Source organism: Nerophis ophidion, linkage group LG27 (assembly GCF_033978795.1).
Source record: "Nerophis ophidion isolate RoL-2023_Sa linkage group LG27, RoL_Noph_v1.0, whole genome shotgun sequence".
NCBI lineage: Eukaryota > Metazoa > Chordata > Actinopteri > Syngnathiformes > Syngnathidae > Nerophis > Nerophis ophidion.
This window is the reverse complement of record NC_084637.1, coordinates 1,130,111-1,144,522: the sequence shown is the minus strand read 5'-3', so window position 1 is coordinate 1,144,522 and position 14,412 is coordinate 1,130,111. Positions and strand designations below refer to the sequence as shown.

The following is a 14,412-nucleotide window of genomic DNA, read 5'->3' as shown; positions in this document are numbered from 1 at the left end:
GAGTCTAAATGGAGGAAATATTCGCAAAGGTCGGTTTAGACTTCAGTCGGCCACCGTAGCTTCTACACTTCTGCGCATGTCCGTTGTGTTGTGGTTATTTTGTGTTGTGTGTCATTTTGTTTATTTTGTGTCTTATTTTGTGTTGTGTGTCATTGTGGTTATTTTGTGTTAATGTGGTTATTTTGTGTCGTCTTATTGTGTGTCATTGAAAAGCCTCGCCATTATTCGGTCTTCGGCAACAACTTCCGGTGTGTTTGTGTAACATCTGGTGGACAATTGTGCAACTGTGACGTCATGAAAGGTGAGGGCTCGCTTACTTCGAGAATCAGTTACAACGCTGTAATTATACTTTGCAAATTGTGCTTTGAATGACTGTACAAGAGATGTATTTATACATATTTTTACGTCTAATGTAGTATTTTTACCCGGCAGGTAAAATGCTTTTGATTTGGAATACATTTCTGTCAGCGAGTGAAGAATATAGTGGAATACATTGGTGTAAACACCAATGTATTCCACTAAATACAGTTTAAAAAATGATGTTGGAAAGTCCGATTTTCGGCTAATTGTGGTTGATTATTATTTGTCTCGAACACGCACACAATTACAACATTTCTTCACCTTTTCCAGTTTCTCTTTCAACATTTCCGAAAAGGAGTTGGAAGAAGCAGAGGTCACTTGATCTCACCCGTTTTCCATTTCATTGCAATTACCAACACATTTATTCACTTCCTTTTTTAAATGCGTACACAATGTACTCCATAAATATTATATTTCAATAAATATACAGTACAGACGGAAAGTTTGGACACACCTTCTCCTCATTCAATGTCCATCCAACCGTCTTCTTCCGCTTATCCGAGGTCGGGTCGCGGGGGCCGCAGCCTAAGCAGGGAAGCCCAGACTTCCCTCTCCCCAGCCACTTCATCTAGCTCATCCCGGGGGATCCCGAGGCGTTCTCAGGCCAGCCGGGAGACATAGTCTTCCCAACGTGTCCTGGGTCTTCCCCGTGGCCTCCTACCGGTTGGACGTGCCATAAACACTTCCCTTGGGAGCCGTTCAGGTGGCATCCTGACCAGATCTGGCTCCTCTCCATGTGGAGGAGCAGCGGCTTTACTTTGAGTTCCTCCCGGATGGCAGAGCTTCTCACCCTATCTCTAAGGGAGAGACCCAAACTCATTTGGGCCGCTTGTACCCGTGATCTTGTCCATTCGGTCATAACCCAAAGTTCATGACCATAGGTGAGGATGGGAACGTAGATTGACTGGTAAATTAAGAGCTTTGCCTTCCGGCTCAGCTCCTTCTTCACCACAGCAGATCGGTACAACGTCCGCATTACTGAAGACGCCGCACCGATCCGCCTGTCGATCTCACCATCCACTCTTCCCTCACTCGTGAACAAGACTCCTAGGTACTTGAACTCCTCCACTTGGGGCAGGGTCTCCTCCCCAACCCGGAGATGGCACTCCACCCTTTTCCGGGCAAGAACCATGGACTTGGACTTAGAGGTGCTGATTCTCATTCCGGTCACTTCACACTCTGCTGCGGACCAATCCAGTGAGAGCTGAAGATCCTGGCCAGATGAAGCCATCAGGACCACATCATCTGCAGAAAGCAGAGACCTAATCCTGCAGCCACCAAACCAGATCCCCTCAACACCTTGACCGCACCTGGAAATTCTGTCCATAAAAGTTCTGAACAGAATGGGTGACAAAGGACAGCCTTGGCGGAGTCCAACCCTTTTTTTAATTTCCATGACTATTTACATTGTAGATAGTCACATCAAAACTATGAATGAACACATGTGGAGTTATGTACTTTTTTTTAAAAAAGCTGAAAAAACATGTTTTATATTCTAGTTTCTTCAAGCACACCTGTGGAGTGAAAAGCATTTCAGGTGACTACCTCTTGAAGCTCATGGAGAGAATGCCAAGAGTGAGCAAAGCAGTAATCAGAGCAAAGGGTGGCTATTTTGAAGAAACTAGAATATAAAACATGTTTTCAGTCCTTTTTTTTTGTGTTCATTCTTAGTTTTGATGTGACAATCTACAATGTAAATAGTCATGAATATAAACATTGAATGAGGAGAAGGTGTGTCCAAACTTTTGTCCTGTACTATATATAAATACACGAGAGGGACAAGCTGTAGAAAATGGATGGATAAATAGGAAAATAAGTTATAATTCTCATAGTGAGAAGGCTGAGATGATCACACACTTTGAGTTTTATGTGAAGGAGTTTGCTTGGCACCTGGTAGATGACTCCTGTGTGGCGGTCCGTGAGGGAAGCCTTCTGGGCGATGTGTGCCGCCGACGCCATGTCCATGCCTGTCCACTGGTACTACGACATCCATGACATCAAGCGAGACTTTGGTGGTTGGATATCCGGCTTCAATGCGCCCAGAAGCAAACACCCGAGCAGCATCCTCAGCCTTTCCAGCACCTGTGAGGCTCCTCAAAGTATTTGTTGCTGAGTTGTTGTCAAAGCTCTGACTCTCTGTGCTTATGCGACTCAGCTGGTAGCGGCCGCACTTCGTGGTTGTCGACTGCCAATCAAGAGGAGGTGGTCGGTAACGTCATTCTTCATGACAAATTGCCATTTTGGAAATCCTCCGGTGGATCCCATCATTATCATCAAGGTACATTTTGGCAGATGGCGATGGTTTCTTGACCAATGTACAACAGTAATGCATCCCTATGTTGTGTCTTGCAGGAATGAAGGCAGGTGACAACACGCTCAATGTCCTGTGTGCCCTCCGAGCCGCTCAAACGCTCGCCAGCGCCGCTTATGCGGACATCTCTCTTCCTGATGCCCGGGCTGCCGTGCTGGTGGATTACATTCAGTTCTTGACCACACCTGGCATGCACAGCGACACATATGCCGAGTCTTTCCACCGATCATTCTTTTCGGACTGGCAGGACAGCAGGCCCACATCAAGCCGGGATGTAAGCTCAATCTCAACGCTCTAAGATGCTAGTTTGAGGAAACAACTTTCTAATACTAGATGACAAGGATCAATGTCAAAGTCTAGCCATTTGTTGAACTAACAACCCGATTGTCTTTCAACCCATGGAAGGTTCTGGTGTTTGCGGAGAGACGTTCAAAGCAGAAGCTGAGCGCCTCCTTCCATGACAGCCAGCTGGATGCTATCGGTTGTTTTCCCATGACTCTTCCCTTCATTCTTCTCTCGGCCTCAAGCAGTGAGGAGGAAGCTGTGAGTACCACGCTCAATGAGTAGACCAAAGAAGGTGTTCCTGTAATAGAGAGCAGCCAGTGTACGTTGTATACCTCACTATCTAGCAGCTGAAGAGCTTGCGTTGGACATCCAGTTGGCAGCTTTTAGCTCGATGCCTGGCGCTCCTGCACACTCATTCGCTGGATCCATTTTCAAGACCTGGGTGGAACTGAAAAGGGGGCTGAACCAAGCAGGCTACAGATGCATTAAAAGATGTGTTACAGTGGAACTAGGGCTCGGCGGTACAATACGTGATATATCACGGGTTTGTCTCCGGGCGATATAGTAAATGACTCTGTGGTGATATTGGAGTATACCTTCTCACGCAGAAATGTGAGAACCACTGTCTCAGTCTCAGAAATGTTAGCGCACACAAGCTAGCACGCTACGGAGTTTTCCGCCAACGTATTTCTAGTAAAGTGTATAAAAAGGAGTATTGAAGCTGGACAAACTTTCATGTGGTGTTGGACAGAAAGGAGGACTTTTGTTCTCCTCCATTTGAAAATGTGGAGGTTGTCATCACTACTGTCTGATTCCAAGCAATGCAAGTCATCACAATCACACCAACTTATATTCTTGTCTTCATGGAAGAAAGCAATGTTAAACATGCTTGTATTATCATTAAACACATTTAACTCGTTAACAGAAACCTCTCTTTCATGAATACATCAGTATAAATGATGTATATGAATGAAGTAGAGCCCCTCCACTTGGTCCATTGAAAAGTAGCTGGCCTGAAAAAACACATTGCTGTGAAATGTTGTCATTTTTAAGCTTTGCACTGAACAAGAAGTCACTGTGTCCACATTTGAATGCTTTGTAATTAGACCCAAGTTATCTTGTTGTCATGCCATCTTAATAATGAAATTGGACATAAATGGGCCTGTTTTTAATAGACGTAACCCCTTTGAACCTCTAATCATTGTGGACAGTCAGCCATCTATGGCCCCTTCGTAGGAAAAATATGCTGTAGACTGGGATGTGATGAGATGGTCACTATTAAAAACAATATATACTGTAAAACTAACCCTAAGCACAAGGTAGGTAGGTAGGTCTTTATTGTCATTGCAACAAGTACAACAAACTGTTTGTTTACAGCTGGACTTTCTGAAGTGGGTTCCGCTCAATAAACCATTTATTGTTTTTCCAGGTTCTCTTTGTTCTAAGCTCTCCCCTCTGGGTTCTTAGGTGTCTGCTGCAATTGAGTTTGTGAAGCTGTCCCACCCCCACCCCGCTGTGCCTGAGTATGTGTCCATCTACAGCCGGGCACTGCACGCCGTGCTGGGTGGTGCCAGCGTCTGCCAGCAGGCTGAAGGCGCCCTCAGGACGCTAGGAGTGTGGGACACCTGCAAGAAGTACAGTCAACAGGCTGCCAGGTGGGAACTCAGAAATACAGACAGTTTCTCTTACGACAGCAACGTGGTGCTTTTTTTGTCTTATCTCCCTGCTGCTGCCAGGAAAGGATTATTTGCACTGCACATATGATTCATTTAAAAACATTTTCAAATGTTTTGTCTCTGGGCGTGTCAGGTTTCCTGAGTGGTCCGAACAACGCCTGCGGGTTCATCAGAGTGCTGTCAGTCACCTCGGCCTCGCTTGCTACACCAAAGGTGGCAAGAGAAACTGTTTCACCTTTCTCCAGGAGTTCAATGTCGTTGAACTAACGCTGTGACTTCTTAGGAGCACTTTCCAGCATGTTCTACCTCGCCCACCAGTTTCACGACAACCCCACCGCAGGAATCCTCACCAACACCAATTGTGGAGGTTGGAATGCACACTTTCTCATCTATTTTACACATCCAGGCACTTTGTAAGGATTCATAATTAAAACACATCTGAATGGCAACTTTTATTTTTTTAACACGGTTTTGTTCCAAGTTATTCTTTGATCAGTGCTAATGATTCTGATTTGTGCATTCATTTTCATTTCAGGGGAAAACTGTAACCGTGGGTCAGCATTGGGCGCCCTGCTAGGGGCGGGGGGATCCTATACCAACGCAACTATACCTCAGGACTGGAAGGACAAGTTGACGGACGCCCAGGTCTATATTCCCAACATACTGAAGTATCTGCAGCCCTGACTGAGGAACACCTGAATGACACACCTGAATGACACTACCACTACAGCAGTTTATTGCATGACTCCCCCTGTCTTCTAGTTGACAAATACTAATTGAAATATTTGATTTAAAGGGTTCCCATTATACAAAAGCCACTTTTCTTACCTTTCGGTACCTGTATTTGGGATCCCCGTAAGTCTAGATATTGTGAAATCAAACCATGTAGGCATGGCGGAGATATTTAGAAAACTCTCTTGCCTTTTTCTAAAAGAGCCGTCTGAAATTTGAGACTTTTGTGATGTTTTTTGCCTTCAGTTCCATGAGCGCATCTCTTCATATATAATAGAGACACCCGAAGAGAAGTTTGGACACACCTTCTCCTCATTCAATGGGTTTTCTTTATTTTCATGACTATTTACATTGTAGATAGTCACATCAAAACTATGACACCCGTGAAGTGAAAAGCATTTCAGGTGACTACCTCTTCAAGCTCATGGAGAGAATGCCTAGAGTGTGCAAAGCAGTAATCAGAGCAAATGGTGGCTATTTTGAAGGAACTAGCATAGAAAACATGTTTTCAGTTATTTTTTTGGTACGTACATAACTCCACATGTGTTCATTCATAGTTTTGCTGGTAAATGGATTATACTTTTATAGCGCTTTTCTACCTTTTTTAAGGAACTCAAAGTGCTTTAACATTATTTCCACATTCACACACTGATGGCGGGAGCTGCCATGCAAGGCGTTAACCAGGACCCATCAGGAGCAAGGGTGAAGTGTCTTGCTTTAAGGACAAAACGGACGTGACTAGGATGGTAGAAGGTGGGGATTGAACCAGGAACCCTCAGGTTGCTGGCACACCCACTCTCCCAACTTCACCACGCAGTTGGGAGAGTGACAATCTACAATGTAGATAGTCATGGAAATAAAGAAAACGCATTGAATGAGGAGAAGGTGTGTTCAAACTTTTGGCAGTTTCCATCAGTAGACTTGATACGCAGGTGCTAACAACACAACATGGCTGCGGGGAGAAGGGGGCGTGGCTTTGGCAGGTAAATAGGAGCACCCATTAAATTTCAGAAAGCTGCTAGAAGATGACCTGTGAAACAAAATCAACACTAAATTGTGCCTAAAGAACCAGCATGTTGTGTTAAGTCAACAACAAGAACCTTTTTAAATTTAGGGGGAAGGGAAATCCTCCTCTGACCCTCGTCCCCAAATGATGTGATTAGTATGTAAGAAGTGTGAAGATGCATCATACATTGTATATGTTATCTGTCATGAGAGAATAAAAGTGGTCAGAATCATCAAGAAAACGGTCCTTCGCTCCGAAGTCCAGACAAAACCAACAAGGGCAAGCTGTACTCGGACAGTTGACACACGCCGGTGTTTACGTGTTTCAAGTTCATTTGTGACCTTTGTTCGGATCAGAGTAAAAATGGCGACCACAAGCGGACACACAAAACCTCTCTTCTTCCTCGGACTTCTCATGTCTTCGATCCCAGCATGCAAAGGTCAGTTCTTTGCCTTTTTGCCCTCTTGAACTCTCCTTGAGCTTTTTCTGTGGTGAAGATGTGCTAGGAACTGAGTCAAGTTCAACATTTAGCATCAGGGATCCTGTCATTAATGTGGAGTGTGAGCTGCCTCAACTAAATCCTTGACTTCTGCTTCCTTCTGAGCATGAAAAAAGGATGGAGCTCCAGGTAGCATCAGCACAATTGGGTGGTGTCAGGTGGATTGACATGTTGTTGCTGAAACAGGCATGTTCCTGGAGAGACCTGAAGCAAGCGTTTTCCTTCATCGTACCCGTCGGGCCAATTTTCTTTTCGAGGAGCTCAAACAAGGAAACCTGCAGCGTGAATGTTTGGAGGAGAAATGCTCCTACGAGGAGGCCAAGGAGATCTTCGCTTTGCCGCAGCAGCTGGTCAGTATTTCTCGGGCGATGTTGCATTTGGACTGTTTGGCAATGTTGCTTCCTAACCTGACCTGGCCGCCTTTGCAGGAGGTTTTCTGGAGGACGTACACAGGTAAGACTCTCCTCCGAATGCAACAATGTACTCAACTCAAAAGCAGTCAAGTTGTCACCTTGGGTAAATGCTCAATAAAAAGAGAATGCAATGATTTGCAAATCCTTTTGAACTTATATTCAATTGAGTAGACTGCAAAGACAAGATACTTCACCTTTCAACTGAGAAACTTTGTCCGTTTTTGCAAATATTAGCTCATTTGGAATTTGATGCCTGTGACATGTTTCAAAATAGAGTGAGAAAGTTGAGGAATGCTCACCAAACACTTATTTGTAGCATCCCACAGGTGAACAGGCTAATTGGGAACAGGTGGGTGCCATGATTGGCTATAAAAGCAGCTCCCATGAAATGCTCACTCATTCACAAACAAACAAATGCCTGAGCAAATTGTTGAAGAACAACATTTCTCAAGCAGCTATTGCAAGAAATTTAGGGATTTCACCATCTATGCTCCGTAATATCATCAAAAGCTTCAGAGAATCTGGAGAAATCACTGCAGGTAAGCCATGAAATTACACACCTTGGATCCCTCAGGCGCTACTGCGTCAAAAAGCCGCATGAGTGTGCAAAGGATATCACCACATGGGCTCAGGAACACTTCATAAAACCACTGTCAGTAACTACAGTTGGTCGCTACATCTGTAAGTGCAAGTTAAATCCATCCATCCATTTTCTACCGCTTATTCCCTTTCGGGGTCGCAGGGGGCGCTGGCGCCTATCTCAGCTACAATCAGGCCGAAGGCAGGGTACACCCTGGACAAGTCGCCACCTCATCGCAAGTTAAAACTCTACTATCCAAATCCGAAGCCATTTATCAACCGTCTGACACCCGGAAACGCCGCCAGCTTCGCTGAGCCTGAGCTTATCTAAGATGGACTGATGCAAAGTGGAAAAGTGTTCTGTGGTCTGACGAGTCCACATTTAAAATGTCAACTTTTTGAAAACTGTGTACGTCTTGTCCTCTAGACCAAAGAGTAAAATAACCATCTGGATTGTTGTAGGGTGAAAGTGTTGTAGTCAGCATGTGTGATGGTATGGGGGTGTATTAGTGGTTGTTGTAGGGTGAAAGTGTTGTAGGTAGCATGTGTGATGGTATGGGGGTGTATTAGTGATTGTTGTAGGGTGAAAGTGTGGTAGTCAGCATGTGTGATGGTATGGGGGTGTATTAGTGATTGTTGTAGGGTGAAAGTGTTGTAGTCAGCATGTGTGATGGTATGGGGGTGTATTAGTGATTGTTGTAGGGTGAAAGTGTTGTAGTCAGCATGTGTGATGGTATGGGGGTGTATTAGTGATTGTTGTAGGGTGAAAGTGTGGTAGTCAGCATGTGTGATGGTATGGGGGTGTATTAGTGATTGTTGTAGGGTGAAAGTGTTGTAGTCAGCATGTGTGATGGTATGGGGGTGTATTAGTGATTGTTGTAGGGTGAAAGTGTTGTAGTCAGCATGTGTGATGGTATGGGGGTGTATTAGTGATTGTTGTAGGGTGAAAGTGTTGTAGTCAGCATGTGTGATGGTATGGGGGTGTATTAGTGATTGTTGTAGGGTGAAAGTGTTGTAGTCAGCATGTGTGATGGTATGGGGGTGTATTAGTGGTTGTTGTAGGGTGAAAGTGTTGTAGTCAGCATGTGTGATGGTATGGGGGTGTATTAGTGATTGTTGTAGGGTGAAAGTGTGGTAGTCAGCATGTGTGATGGTATGGGGGTGTATTAGTGATTGTTGTAGGGTGAAAGTGTTGTAGTCAGCATGTGTGATGGTATGGGGGTGTATTAGTGATTGTTGTAGGGTGAAAGTGTTGTAGTCAGCATGTGTGATGGTATGGGGGTGTATAAGTGATTGTTGTAGGGTGAAAGTGTTCTAGGCAGCATGTGTGATGGTATGGGGGTGTATTAGTGATTGTTGTAGGGTGAAAGTGTTGTAGTCAGCATGTGTGATGGTATGGGGGTGTATTAGTGATTGTTGTAGGGTGAAAGTGTGGTAGTCAGCATGTGTGATGGTATGGGGGTGTATTAGTGATTGTTGTAGGGTGAAAGTGTTGTAGTCAGCATGTGTGATGGTATGGGGGTGTATTAGTGATTGTTGTAGGGTGAAAGTGTTGTAGTCAGCATGTGTGATGGTATGGGGGTGTATTAGTGATTGTTGTAGGGTGAAAGTGTTGTAGTCAGCATGTGTGATGGTATGGGGGTGTATTAGTGATTGTTGTAGGGTGAAAGTGTTGTAGTCAGCATGTGTGATGGTATGGGGGTGTATTAGTGGTTGTTGTAGGGTGAAAGTGTTGTAGGCAGCATGTGTGATGGTATGGGGGTGTATTAGTGATTGTTGTAGGGTGAAAGTGTGGTAGTCAGCATGTGTGATGGTATGGGGGTGTATTAGTGATTGTTGTAGGGTGAAAGTGTTGTAGTCAGCATGTGTGATGGTATGGGGGTGTATTAGTGATTGTTGTAGGGTGAAAGTGTTGTAGTCAGCATGTGTGATGGTATGGGGGTGTATAAGTGATTGTTGTAGGGTGAAAGTGTTCTAGGCAGCATGTGTGATGGTATGGGGGTGTATTAGTGATTGTTGTAGGGTGAAAGTGTTGTAGTCAGCATGTGTGATGGTATGGGGGTGTATTAGTGATTGTTGTAGGGTGAAAGTGTTGTAGTCAGCATGTGTGATGGTATGGGGGTGTATTAGTGATTGTTGTAGGGTGAAAGTGTTGTAGTCAGCATGTGTGATGGTATGGGGGTGTATTAGTGGTTGTTGTAGGGTGAAAGTGTTGTAGTCAGCATGTGTGATGGTATGGGGGTGTATTAGTGATTGTTGTAGGGTGAAAGTGTTGTAGTCAGCATGTGTGATGGTATGGGGGTGTATTAGTGGCCAAGGCATGGCTAACTTACACATCTGTGAAGGCACCATTCATGCTGAAAGGTACATACAGCTTTTGGAACAACATATGTTGTTTTCATGGACGCCCCTGCTTATTTCAGCAAGACAATGCCAAGCCAGGTGTTACAACAGCGTGGCTTCATAGTAAAAGAGTGCGGGTACTAGACGGGCCTGCCTGTAGTCCAGACATTGAACATGTGTGCAGGCTAAAATATGAGGCAGGAGACTGTTGAACAACTTAAGCTGTACATCAAGCAAGAATGGGAAAGAATTCCACTTCAAAAATGTGTCTCCTCAGTTCCCAAACCTGCACTGAGTGTTGTTCAAAGGAAAGGCCATGTAACACACTGGTAAAAATGCCCCTCTGACAATAAGTTTGTCAGTGTGAAAATGAAATATCTTGTCTTTGCAGTCTATTCAATTGAATATAAGTTGAAAAGGATTTGTTGTAGTCTCTTTTTATTTAGCATTTAAACAAGGTGACAACTTCACTGCTTTTGTGTTTTGTACTTCTAAGACTATTCCTGACGTGTGTGTTTGTAGCTGTGGATCACTGCCTGTCATCTCCCTGTAAGAATGGCGGTACCTGCACTCGCCAGATGAACACCTTTGTGTGCAAATGTCCGCCTGGATTCCATGGATCCACCTGTGCCAAAGGCAAGACCCGCGTGCTCCGCGATGACTCCATCACAACTCTTCAAGCTGACGTCTGTGATTGTTCTCAGTGCGCGTGACATCTGTGGGATGTCGCTACAGAAATGGAGGATGTGAACATTTCTGCAGAGACCTTCCTGACCGCACACGCACTTGCTTTTGCGCTCCAGGGTACAGTTTGGGTGAGGACAACAGCACGTGTACCCCCCAAGGTAAGTACTGCTTCTCAGAGTCACCTGAAGGTGGTGGTGGTGGTGGATGTTGCACACCAGGTGATTTGATTTAGATGCAGTCTCCTGCGGAAGACCAATCACCCATTTTGGCCCGAGGGTGGTCAATGGTCAGATCTGTCCCAAAGGACAATGTCCCTGGCAGGTGAGGTCTATCGCCCCAATTGCCATGAGATGAAGTGAAGCAGATCAGTGTTGATCCAAACAATGTCTAGGCTCTCCTGACTGACAACCACGCCTATGCCTGTGGTGCCATTGTCCTGTCGACTCAGTGGATTCTCACTGCAGCTCACTGCGTCTGGAGAAAACCAACCAGCGTCTTCCATGTCATCGTGGGTACGCCAGCTAATGAAAGACTGAAACGCATAGCTACCATATTTTCCCGACCATAGCGCGCACCTTCGATGAATGCTCTACTTTTTGATCTTTTTCATATATAAGGCACATCGGACTATAAGGCGCATTAAAGGAGTCATATTATTAGGATTATTTTCTAAATGTAAAAGACTTACTTGTAGTCTACATAACATGTGATTCTGCTTCTTTGCTCAAAATGTTGCATGGATGAGGTTTTACACATCATCTTCTACTCACTTTTTGTGGGCGCTCTTATTTACGTGCCTCCACTTGGATAGCGTCTTCTCCCCATCATCTTTGTTGTAGCGTGCAAGGACGGGAGTGGAAGAAGTGTCAAAATATGGCGCTAACTGTTTTAATGACATTCAGCCTTGACTTCAATCAATACCAGAGCAGCATCTCCTCATCCGTGGCTCACTCGTGCAACAACAACACCCGAAATGTGTCCGGTGACCAAAACTCTCTAATAACTAAAGTTCCTTGGGTGAATAATTATAAACTCACTATACCGGTATGTTTTAGTGCTTTCATGGTGAGTTTACGGACATATATAAGTAAGAACTTGACACCACTTTATATTAGAAATGGCAAGAGTGGAGGATGAATGCCACATAACAAGAATATATAGAGAAAAAGAAGAAGCTTATCACCTACGGTGTCGACACTGACTACAAAGACGGACATCCCATGAATTGATTAACGTGGACCCCGACTTAAACAAGTTGAAAAACTTATTCTGGTGTAACCATTTAGTGGTCAATTGTACGGAATATGTACTGTACTGTGCAATCTACCAATTAAAGTATCAACCAATCAATCAAAACACACACATTTTCAGGACTTATGCAGATCCCAAATACAGATCAGCAGGTACCAGAAGGTAAGAAATGTTGCTTTTGCATAATATTGTGAAACAAAACAGCAGTTAATATGTCTTACTTTATACACACAGCATAATACTTCTGGTATGTTGAAGCACAATCCATCAAGGGGTGTGGCTTCATAGCTTACCAAAGTTCTACTAAAACATTTTGATAGATTTTTGAGCGCCATGTGTAATGTTCTATATTTTCAAAGGAACATATAAAATATTGGTGTTGTTTACTGCCATTTATACTTGCCAACCCTCCCAATTTTCCCGGGAGACTCCTGAATATCAGTGCCCCTCCTGAAAATTTCCCGGGGTAACCATTCTTCCGAATTTCTCCCAATTTCCGCACCGACAACACTATTGGGGGCGTGCCTTTAGCATCCTCTCTCACCTTTACAGGTGAGAGAGGATGCCTATCCCGCTTGATTGGAGCCTATCTCAGCTACAATCAAGCGAAAGGCGTTGTACACCCTGGACAAGTCACCAACTCATCGCTGATATATATATATATATATTTATTTATGTAGATATATATATATTGATGTAAATATATGTATATACATATATATATTTATTTATTTATGTAGATATATATATTTATGTAAATATATGTATATACATATATATATGTATATATATGTGTGTATATATATGTATTTATTTATGTGTGTATATATATATATATATATATATATATATATATATAAGAAATACTTGAAAATATATACACCCCCAGCTACCTCAACCTCCCACCCCATCTCCCAAATTCCGAGATCTGAAGGTTAGCAAGTATGCTGCCATCATATTACAGTCTACATGGATTTCTTATGTGTGACTGCCATCTACTGGTCACACTTATCATTCCACTGTGTACGAAATAAAATAGCTTTGATGTCAGTAAGCAAAACCAGAATGATTCCGTACATCAGGCGCAGCGGGTTATAAGGCGCACTGTTGAGTTCTGAGGGGAAGAAAAGGATGTTTAGTGCGCCTTGTAGTCTGGAAAATACGGTACTGTAATAAACCGGTTAGACTTCAAAGTCTGCTTGTTTCTTATATTTTCTTTAATGTCTTTGCATGCCAAGGCGAACATGACCTGGAGGTCGACGAGAAGACCGAGCAAAAGCGACGAGTATCCAAATTACTGATCCACCGTGGCTACAACCAGTCCAGCTATGATAGCGACCTGGCGATGCTGAAGCTTCATCGTCCCATCAAACTGGGACGCTACGTGGTTCCTATTTGTCTGGCCGCCAAGAACAGCTCTTTCAGCCGCATGCTGGCAGCTGTGAGACACAACACCGTGTCAGGGTGGGGTCGCCTGACCGAGAACGGCTCCACTGCCAGATTGCTGCAGCGCTTGGCACTACCACGTGTGCCACTACAGGAGTGCCGCCTGCACACCGGACTCAACATCACCCGGAACATGATGTGTGCCGGGCTGCAGAATGGCGGCCAGGATGCATGCAAGGGCGATAGCGGTGGGCCGCTAGTGACGCGCTACAAGAAAACCTGGTTTCTGACTGGTGTGGTGAGTTGGGGTAAGGGCTGCGCCGGGAAGAACCGCTACGGCGTTTACACCAGAGTCAGCAACTTCCTGGACTGGATACAACACACCATGTCCAGGGGGTGAAAGCAGGAATACCCTCGCAAATCTACGACACCTTATTTGGTTTTGCTTGTTGAGATTGTTTCATTTGAGGTCATTAAAAATGACAAACACATTCTGTATATATTTTCTCTGCTGGTTGTCAGCAAAGATATTATATAAATGTTGTACTTTTATTCTACTAGCCAGGAGGTTAGCAACAACATGTGGGAACATACACACATTGGACAGGACAAGCCCATGTTTCATTTCCGAGGTTCTGAAATACTACCATGAATTCCCCTTGGACTGGAGTGTTTGCAGTGCTAGGCTGCATCCAGATCTGGGGGTCTCAAGCTTTTGGACCCTGGGGGGACAAACTTGTCTCCTACAGAAGAGAGCAGCACCCACTCAGATAGCAACACTGCATTAGTAACTCTCTTGATCGTAATCCTAGTCGATATTGTACGTACAGTACAAGCCAAAGGTTTAGACACAACTTCTCCTCATAAAGTACTTCTGGTTCTCA

General features: G+C 44.3%; 2 protein-coding genes across 5 annotated transcripts; both read left to right on the top strand.

Moving 5' to 3' along the window:
* The first annotated feature begins 52 nt into the window (after positions 1-52).
* LOC133544123 (uncharacterized) lies at positions 53-6,611 on the top strand. 4 transcript variants are annotated; one of them, XM_061889199.1, is made up of 10 exons: positions 95-116; positions 174-339; positions 2,258-2,444; positions 2,516-2,638; positions 2,713-2,945; positions 3,077-3,214; positions 4,424-4,611; positions 4,766-4,845; positions 4,916-4,999; positions 5,168-6,611. In XM_061889199.1, exons 2-10 carry the CDS (start codon positions 295-297, stop codon positions 5,314-5,316), a joined length of 1,227 nt encoding a protein of 408 aa, XP_061745183.1. In that variant the 5' UTR covers positions 95-116; positions 174-294; the 3' UTR covers positions 5,317-6,611. The 4 variants fall into 4 exon arrangements, with proteins under 4 accessions (XP_061745180.1, XP_061745181.1, XP_061745183.1 ...); XM_061889198.1 differs by having other exon boundaries at positions 96-116; positions 174-301; XM_061889196.1 differs by having other exon boundaries at positions 53-339.
* A 63-nt stretch (positions 6,612-6,674) lies between these two features.
* f7l (coagulation factor VII, like) lies at positions 6,675-14,412 on the top strand. The gene is made up of 8 exons (XM_061889200.1): positions 6,675-6,809; positions 7,056-7,219; positions 7,298-7,322; positions 10,727-10,840; positions 10,909-11,049; positions 11,124-11,212; positions 11,283-11,403; positions 13,381-14,412. The coding sequence occupies exons 1-8, from the start codon at positions 6,734-6,736 to the stop codon at positions 13,926-13,928; spliced, it is 1,278 nt and encodes a 425-aa protein (XP_061745184.1). The 5' UTR covers positions 6,675-6,733; the 3' UTR covers positions 13,929-14,412.

Bases quoted from the DNA above. Each gene is read 5' to 3' on its own strand.
- LOC133544123 (XM_061889196.1), top strand. From the start codon at position 172: ATGTGGTTATTTTGTGTCGTCTTATTGTGTGTCATTGAAAAGCCTCGC. The intron at 340-2,257 runs GTAATTATACTT...GGCACCTGGTAG, and splicing joins CGAGAATCAGTTACAACGCT to ATGACTCCTGTGTGGCGGTC. The intron at 2,946-3,076 runs GTAAGCTCAATC...AACCCATGGAAG, and splicing joins GGCCCACATCAAGCCGGGAT to GTTCTGGTGTTTGCGGAGAG.
- f7l (XM_061889200.1), top strand. From the start codon at position 6,734: ATGGCGACCACAAGCGGACACACAAAACCTCTCTTCTTCCTCGGACTT. The intron at 6,810-7,055 runs GTCAGTTCTTTG...TTGCTGAAACAG, and splicing joins TTCGATCCCAGCATGCAAAG to GCATGTTCCTGGAGAGACCT. The intron at 11,404-13,380 runs GTACGCCAGCTA...TTGCATGCCAAG, and splicing joins CGTCTTCCATGTCATCGTGG to GCGAACATGACCTGGAGGTC.